General features: G+C 46.2%; 1 protein-coding gene across 1 annotated transcript; it reads right to left on the bottom strand.

Moving 5' to 3' along the window:
• Window positions 1-7,217: 7,217 nt before the first annotated feature.
• Window positions 7,218-8,124, bottom strand: LOC119279466 (serine/threonine-protein phosphatase 7 long form homolog). The gene is made up of 3 exons (XM_037560694.1): window positions 7,963-8,124; window positions 7,678-7,883; window positions 7,218-7,590 (listed from the first exon to the last, which is right to left on the bottom strand). The coding sequence occupies exons 1-3, from the start codon at window positions 8,122-8,124 to the stop codon at window positions 7,218-7,220; spliced, it is 741 nt and encodes a 246-aa protein (XP_037416591.1).
• Between the last annotated feature and the right edge of the window lie 1,072 nt (window positions 8,125-9,196).

Below are 9,196 nucleotides of genomic sequence, written 5' to 3'. Positions count from 1 at the left end.
GGTGGATCTTTCCATCACTTTGTTGCTTGTGGTAATCTCCCTCAAATCATCCAATTATTTTTTGTTAAGTCTTGTTATTTTGGTTGTATTTTATACATGTTGGTGGAACCCTAGTTCATGTTTTCTCCCCCTTATGTTAGTGTGAATGGCTTGGTTAACTTTGATAATATAGTGCTATGCATGGTGTGTAGTAGGAATATATGTTTGTTGAGTAGAAAGATTGGGGGTTAGGGTTAGTTAGTGATTAGGGTTAACTTTGCTTAGTGTGTTAATTAGTGATACTTTTGTGGACATCACCAATAATTTAGTGTTGATATGATTTGGATATAATAAGATGTATTTGGATAAACACCAATTCTCATTGAAGTCTTAAATGCATTCATGTTATTTTAGATGGAGAGACTTGTTAATGTTCATTACATTGACAAGGAGGCATTCTTGAGTAACAATGCCGACACGGGTGAGGAACCATTGGTTTTTGATACAAGCCCTAGCTATGAGGATGTTGTTGCAAAAGTGAGACAAGTCTTGAAGTGGATGGACACCAATGTTGATGTTAAGTTAATAGGAAGGTATGATGTTGGAGTTGGAGCCAAATCTCGCTTGAAAAGTATGCCTATCACCTCGGATTTGCATTGGGATGTATACAAGGAAAAAGTATCCCAATCGGAAGATAAGTCACTTGAATTGTTTGCCACCAAGGTTGAATCTCCTCGGTTTACCTTTGATTTGAACCGGCATGTCTCTTCCCCAATGGATGACATGAGCGAGAGGACAATGGTGCCACTTGTTGAGCATAGGGTTGTGGTTGATGCCCCCAATATTTATCCCCCACCACGTCCCCGTGTACCAACTATCAAAGCAAATGAGGTTGAGTTTTATGCCCCCAATGCTTCTAGCCAACCACCAACTAGCCAAGCAAATGAGGTTGAGTTGTATGCCCCCAATGCTTCTAGCCAACCACCAACTAGCCAAGCAAATGAAGTTGAGGTGATTGCTAGTGACGGAGTAATTCAAGAGGATGAAGATGCTTATGATGACGACGAAGAGCAAGAGGAAGGGTTTCATGGCAATGATGTTGGTGACTTGGATGTGTACATAGCGCAAAAGGACATGGATCGTGACTTGCCTTTTAGGCGTCAATATGCGTATGACTCGGATGACGAGGGTCCAGTTGAACAGTTGGACGAGGATGGATTCACAAAGGAGGAGAACCAAATCCACTTTGAGCTGACGGGCTTACAAAAAAGAACTCACTTGTTTAAAGATCTCAGCCTTGCCCATAAAGCTGTTGTTGACGGTGGAATGAGAATGACGGCGATTGAGCCAACACCATGCCCGGATCCAGGAGAACCAAGGGTGGAGAATGAGGACGAGAATGCTTATTTGAAGAAAGGATTGAAGTTTCTGAGCTTGCCTATGCTGAAGTTTTGGTTGGCTGACTATGCCATTCGAAACCATAGGCCAATTTATGTTGAGCACTCCGACATGAAGTTGCGTTACACCGTGGTGTGTGAGCAAAAGGAATGCACATGGAAGGTTCGTGCAAGAAAGCTTAAAGAAACCGAAGAATGGGTGTTAACAAGTTGTGATACCACTCATAGATGCAAACCGCCATCGAAACGACTTAGAAAGACACACCGTCAACTCACATCTGAGTATCTTGGATACAAATGGATGAAAGACATAGCCTTTGATCCCACTGTGAAAGTGAGGTTTCTCATGCGGATGGTGAAAAAACAATTTGGTTATGAAGTCAAGTATGGGAAGGCATGGAAGGCAAAGGCAAATGCTATTAGGATGTTGTACGGTGGTTATGAAGAAGCATACAACCAGCTCCCAAGGTTGTTGGCCGCCATTGCACATAGGAACCCGGGCATGTTTCATGTGGTCGAGGATCACGAGGGAGTGTTCCACCGTGCCTTCTGGAGTTATGGACAATGTGTGGAGGCGTTTCAGCATTGTCGTCCGGTCTTGTCTATAGATGGCACGTTCTTGACCGGTAGATATAAGGGCACACTAATGGTAGCAATGGCGCACTCATCAAACGATAACGTGTTGCCGTGTGCATTTGCTTTGGTGCCTTCCGAGCACCAAGACAACTGGGAGTGGTTCATGGGTCATGTTAGGCACAACGTGATTGGGGCTAGGGAGGTGTGCATCATATCTGACCGACATCATGGCATACTCAAGGCAATGGATATTGTTATTCCAGGATTTCCAAAGCTTCACCACAGATGGTGCATGAGGCATTTCGTGGCCAACTTTTACCAGGCATGTAAGAGCAAGGAGCTCAGCAAAGACCTTACCCATGTATGTGTGGCCTTCACCACCCAAGGTTTCGATGCTCGGTACAACAAACTCTTTGCAGCGGTGAACGAAGGGGGAAAAGACTTCTTAACTAGGAATTTAAGCGAGAAGCACAAGTGGGCACGCGCTCATGACGATGGTGGTTGGCGATATGGCGACATGACGAGCAATCTCGTAGAATGTTTCAACAATGTGTTGAAGGGTGCTCGTGCTTTGCCGATGACTGCAATAGTGGAGTACACCTTCTTCAAGCTTAATGAGTACTTTCAGAGGCATTCTGAAGAGACTGCAAAATGGATAGGTGAAAAAAAGGATTATCCGGAAAAGGTTGATGAATGGTTGCAGTTACAAGCAAGAAAGTCTTCACGGCAACAAGTTAGCATATTCGATAGACTTGAAATGATCTATCAAATTGATGAGCCAGGTGGCACAACACGAGATGGTAGACAATATGGTGGTGCTGCATTTGAGGTGAAACTGAAGACTCGGTGGTGCCAGTGCGAGAGGCCTAGTAAGTATCATTGGCCATGATCGCATTTGATAACGGCGGCGAAGGCGAGAAACATACATGTTAATGATGGAAAAACCGTGAGGATGCAAGAGTTCCATGTGGAAGCTACTAGGTTGACATGGGCGCCAAGATTTCACCCTTTCTTGGACCAATCACAGTGGCCTGAGTACCATGGCCCTCATATTAGGCCAGACCCTCTTCTGAAGGTGGAGACGAAGGGTAGAAGGAGAACTAAGAGGTTCAGGGGTGATATAGATGACCTGGCTGGATACACTGGCATGAAACAATTTGGTAGCGGTCATTTCATGGAGGCTCCTGACATTATCAACTGTGGGGTGTGCGGTGAAGGGGGACACAATGAGCGGACATGCAAAAATAAGAAAACCAAAAAAAGAAAAACAAGTCGTGGAGGCGGCACCGATGGTGAAAGAGGTGGAAGAGGTGACGATGGTGGTGGTCGAGGAAGCACGAGTGTCAGAGGTGGTAGTGGTGGTCGTAGAGGGAGCACAAGTGCTAGAGGTGCTAGTGTTCGTAGAGGGAGCATAAGTGCTAGAGGTGGTGGTCGAGCTAGCACAAGTGCTAGAGGTGGTGGTCGAGCTAGCACAAGTGCTAGAGGTGGTGGTCGAGCAGGCACAAGTGCTAGAGGTGGTGGTGGTCGAAGAGGAAGCACAAGTGCTAGAGGTGGTCGTAGAGGAATGGTTGATAATGGATCGGCCTTCGGTTATTTGCTTAATCCAGATGGTTGATCTAATAATAATGGTATATTATTTTTTCATACAATTCCTAGCATTTATTCATTTACTGTATTTACACATTTGCTCTCTTTATGTCTTGTGCTAACAATTGTTCTTTTTGTAGGCATGGCTTCATCCGGTTCCAGGACGAGGCCGGCGTGTGCGGACCAATAGGACATGCCGAAGACGTGGTTGGAGGCCAGTTTGGACAAGGAGAAGGAGAAGGATGTGCCCACACCACCATGTTGGTGTGGTGATGTTTGCAAGCTGAAGGTGTCCACTGACCGCAACAAGTCATGGACAGAAGGTAGAAGGTTTTTCGTGTGTTCCAACTATGCACATGATCGTCGAAGGCCAACTAACGCATATGACATACCACCGGTATGTTAGGTGTACATATAAAAAACATCAACAAGTTGTCACTCATATGTCTAACAAAATCATGGTTTATATGTAGTCCCCTCCTCCACTTTGCAAGTACTTCACTTGGATAGATCACGAGGTACCAAAAGATGTCCAAGAGGACCAACGTGCAGATTGGTTACGGAGGCAGCGCCGATTCGAGGAGTCCTATGCACGGGGATTGGAGCGGGAGCGTCGTGAGAAGGAGGCTCGTGAGCGCAAGAAGCGTGAGCAAGAGAGGGCACGCAAAGAGAAGGCGGCTCATCAAGAAGAGAGGGCAAGAAAACTTGCAAGGGCTCGCGATGCACGAGAGGAGGACGAGGCACGTGACAAGAAGGGAAAGTGGCCCCGTACTACTCAGTAGACAAATGGAAAGGCACCGGCGTCGATGATGAACTGTCGAGACTTTGTTTAATGTATGAACTTATTATTCGAGACCTTGTGTGGTCATGAACTATTTCTGTCATTCGAGACTATTTGAGATTATGTGCAAACTATGTTCGTCATTCGAGACTAGTTAGTATGCTTTGTTCATATTTTTGGTTGAGAGTAGCATGCTTTGTTCATATTTAACAGTGTTTGCTAGTTGCTAAGCAAAAACTTTAACAAGCTGTGTGCAAAAACACCAGGCCCACACCCAGACGCCAGGAACCCTGGCGTCTGGATTGCTTTGCTCGCGCAGGTGACCAGACAGGTCGTCTGGTGTGTCTGATGGACACCCAGACGCCAAGGTTCGTGGCGTCTGCTCCCACACCCAGACGCCAGGAACCCTGGCGTCTGGCTTGCTTTGCTCGCGCAGGTGACCAGACAGGCCGTCTGGTGTGTCTGATGGACACCCAGACGCCAAGGTGCGTGGCGTCTGCCTCCCACACCCAGACGCCAGGAACCCTGGCGTCTGGCTTGCTTTGCTCGCGCAGGTGACCAGACAGGCCGTCTGGTGTGTCGCGCAGGTGAGCAGACGTGTGTTTGATGGACATCCAGACGCCAAGGTCCATGGCGTCTGGTTGTCCATATCCAGACGCCAGGAACCCTGGCGTCTGGCTTGTTATGCTCACGCAGGTGACCAGACAAGTTGTCTGGTGTGTCTGATGGTCATCCAGACGCCAAGGACCCTGGCGTCTGGTGTCCAGAAAGCATTCTTGTCTGATGGATAAGATTCGAGTGGATAAGATTTTGGGCCCACCTCTACCCCTCTCATCCATTCATCTCCACCTCTACCCCTCTCATTTCACTCATATCCACCCACTCTCACCTCTAGCCCTGCCAACGTCACTCCCTCGTCCAGCACCCTAACCCCCCCTCAGATCTCTCACAAATCGGTCCGGTTTCACCGTTGGATCTTCAGGATTTCGAGACTAGAAGGTAAATCAACTCCACCCCCATTTTTTGGTTGGTTTAATTTATCATACTTTTGTGAAAACCCTAGTTTGTTTTCCTCGTGGTTTAATGTATCATAGGTTAGCTACTAAGAGATTTGTGTGTTGTAGATGGCTAACGAAACTCAGTGGGTGCTTAGCCCTATTGTTCATGTGCATGGCTTGTCTCCATGTATTGTGCAAGTTAGTCAAGTGGACCTCACTTTCGATTGGTTGAAGACTAAATTCATGTTGAAGCAAGGGTTGAAGGAAGAGGATTTTGTGTACTACGTCAGCAGGAGGAAGTCAGATGGCCCCGGGGAAAGAAAATTGGTTGACATAACTGATGATGACAAGATTCAAGAAATGCTGGAAGAATGGAAATGGAAAAGGGTTGTTGACTTGCATTGCTACAGGAAACCGAGTTATATGTGATGTTCATGTCGTTTCAACCATCGTGGTCATGAACTACTTATGTCATTCTAGACATTGTATGTAATGAACTTCTCATTCGAGACTATTTGTGTAATTTGAACTATGTTTGTAATTTGCTATGTCATTCGAGACATTGTATCGTAGACCATCGTGGTCATGAACTAAGTTTGTAATTTGAACTATGTTTGTCATTTGTCAACTATAGTGTTATGAAAAGACCATGCAATGCTTATGTATGTATGATATTCGAAACTACAAGTGAAAAGACAAAACTACAAGTGAAAAAGCAAGTATTGTCTGCACCAGGACCAGACGCTAAGGACCCTGGCGTCTGGCTCCCCTGCTTTACCCTGTTTCTGGTGTCAGCAGACTGCCAGACGCCAAGGACCCTGGCGTTTGGTCCCCTGACTTACAGCCAGACGCCAAGGACCCTGGCGTCTGGTCCCCTGACTTATAGCCAGACGCCATGGACCCTGGCGTCTGGCTCCCTATGCATATAAATGACTAAATACAGATTTCATCATTCATGTCAAACATTCATATAAACATTCATATAAATGACTAAATCACAGGAAACAACAATTAACATAAATCACATCATTCATGTCAAACATTCATAGCAACTTCACGAATCCGGTGCAACTTAATTCGAACGGCAACAAGTTCATGGAAAGAAACGACAACAAGTTCATGGAAACAAACTAGAACAAGCTCATTGAAACAAACTACAACAAGCTCACTTCTTCCTTCCTCTCTTTGCAAGTTCTGCAAGTGTATGCTCCTCCTCTTCGCTAGCCTCATGCTCCTCCTCTTCGCTAGCCTCCTCCGCCTCTGCATCAATGTTGGACTTATATCTTTGCATTCCCGCAGGCATAAATTGATGAGGATACTCCGGACTATGGAATTGAGTGTTCCATATCTTCTTTCTACCTTTCTGGCCCGGTGTCTTAGCTATTGCTTTGCCTTTTTTAGAGCGGGCATTGCCTTGTGTCGGTTGTGTAACCTGTGATGGTTGTGGAGCATCAACATCATACTCATGATCCTCTTGATGTGTTGCATCATACTCATGCTCATCATGATGTGTTGGCTCCTCTTGATGTGCTGGCTCCTCTTCATTGACCTCCTCCTCTATGTCCTCTTCGTTCTGGACATAACACCGTTTATTAGCTCTGGTGGCGCGGCTACCTGGTGCATACACGTCACTGGACTGAGCACCATGGCAAGAAAGCATAGCTGCCATCTTATGGAACCGCTTCTTGAACTTCTGCGACAACACAAAATATGCTATGATATGAGATGCAAATAACTAATCCGCGAAAAAAACTTTTATAATATATTGCGACTAACCTCCATCGTGCTCCTAAGAGTCCTCTCAGATAATGCACCACCAGGTGGATGACTCAGTGCAACATTGGCATCGTTGACGCACAGAAGAAACTCTCTGCCCTGCAATTCATGAACACACCAAACTTATGTATTTGAAAGAAGACAACATGATGCAAGTATGTTAGAATAGGTCAAACAGACTACCATTTCGTCATGCATCGGTGCGTAGTCAACATGAGCCCCTCTGGTGTCTCTCACAGCCGTGTCGAAGGTATGATAACCTTCTGCAGTCTCCGGGTCTTCAGACACCAACTCCGACCACTCCTCGTGAGTCCAACCTGGCTTCAGCTTTAACCGGTAACGATCCGCATACCACACTTGATACTTCTGATATGCTGACTGATTGTGAGGTCTATTCTCTGATTGCACTAACGTGTCTCTTTGATTCCAAATTTCTATCCACGCACGGTGTTTGTTTGCCCAATCCGATATATCCTGATTGTTCCTTCGATCGAACCTACAAATGATGCACGGGACGGACAAAGCATTAGCAAACATTGACTTATTCAATGCTCTACTACATACTCAAGGCATGCTTGCTTACCGATGCAGAGATAGCATTTCCTCCTTGCTCTCCTCAATTGGAATACCTTGTCTTTTTCCAAATTGTCTTGCCACACGGTCTACAAAGTGCCACTCGACTGCGAAGAAGCATATCATTGGGCACCTCGCCCGCCAAAGATGGCTATCACGCGTGCACATCTCATTAAGATCAAAGTCACGATCTTCCACATAAGGCAACCAATGTACCTGCAAAACAAAGAGATACATTGTTAGCTACATAAGTTTCATTCTTGACTAAATTTTATCTCATCGAACTTCTCAAAACCTGCTCAGCAGTCAAGGTGTCCAGCTCATTCATATAGCACTTGTATCGCACATGCGAGCTTCCTGTGTAGACTGTCACTTGTTCCCAATAGTAAGCAAGCGTAGGGCGCCGATATGGGTCATCATCATGCAACCCGTCATGATTACCCCATGGGTTTGCCATGAGGGGGTTCTTCAAAACGGGCCGTCCAACCGGGATCCGCTCCCACATCCACACGGATAGGCTCCAAACAAACCCAGACAATGAGGATGTACCTCCCTTCCTCCGACACGCCAAGTCAAGCTGCAATCAAACAAACATGTTAGATATGGAGGCGCATGACAAATGCAAAATAATTGGTTGCAAATATCTCTTACCTGACGATACAAGTATGCTAGTGCGGCCGAACCCCAGCTATACTGGGTATCCCAGTTATTAAGTGGCTCCAAGAACATCCAGAGGGCTGAGTTCCCGGTTGCATCTGAGAAGACTACCTTGGTTAGTACATACCAAAAATAGGCCCGCGCGTACTGCTGCACAACCATGTCATTGGCATCCTGAGGGCACGGGTTGGTGTTTCCTCTGACCAGTTTTAGCCAAGAATGCCTCACTTTCGCGGTATCGGCCTTGCCTTCCCGAGGGCCCTCGGGCTGAACGCCAATTAAATCGGCAGTCCATTCTCGCCAATTACCCACGCTGACACGACCGGTAACAGCTTGTCCATTGATAGGAAGGCCGCTTATCATAGCCATGTCCTGTAGGGTCATCGTCATCTCCCCACATGGAAGGTGGAAGGAGTGAGTCTCCGGCCTCCAACGATCCACAAGTGCGGTCAGCGCCGCGTGGTTCACCGGCGGAGCGCGTCGCTTAAACTGTAACACGAATGGGAGAAGACCCAATCTCCGAATGTAAGGCTCATACCGCGGGTCGTAATCAAAGTCATCAGCGGAATGACCCCTCATGCGCATAGCAACTACAACCTGCAAATAAAATGATGTTTTAATAATCAATACAAGAACACAAATGAGAAACAACGAAAATTGACCCAGTCTTGCTTCTTACCTGTCCATTCTCAATGGCACGAGCACGATGCTCCTTATCCCACTCATCGATTAATCCGTCATACCAAGGTCCATCACCATCCACCATCCTACAAAAAAATTCACAAACATCTATGAATACATGAACAATATCAAACAATTTCCTTCTCCAAGTTTATGCCATATGAAAACACCATTCTTCTCAAACATAACCA

The sequence above is a fragment of the Triticum dicoccoides genome, chromosome 3B (assembly GCF_002162155.2).
Source record: "Triticum dicoccoides isolate Atlit2015 ecotype Zavitan chromosome 3B, WEW_v2.0, whole genome shotgun sequence".
Taxonomy (NCBI): domain Eukaryota; kingdom Viridiplantae; phylum Streptophyta; class Magnoliopsida; order Poales; family Poaceae; genus Triticum; species Triticum dicoccoides.
This window is presented reverse-complemented; position numbering and strand designations above follow the sequence as displayed.

Coding starts and splice junctions, on each gene's coding strand:
- LOC119279466 (XM_037560694.1), bottom strand. CDS start 8,124: ATGGCAAACCCATGGGGTAATCATGACGGGTTGCATGATGATGACCCA. Junction 7,884..7,962: donor ACACCTTGACTGCTGAGCAG/GTTTTGAGAAGT, acceptor TTTGTTTTGCAG/GTACATTGGTTGCCTTATGT. Junction 7,591..7,677: donor GAAATGCTATCTCTGCATCG/GTAAGCAAGCAT, acceptor CATCATTTGTAG/GTTCGATCGAAGGAACAATC.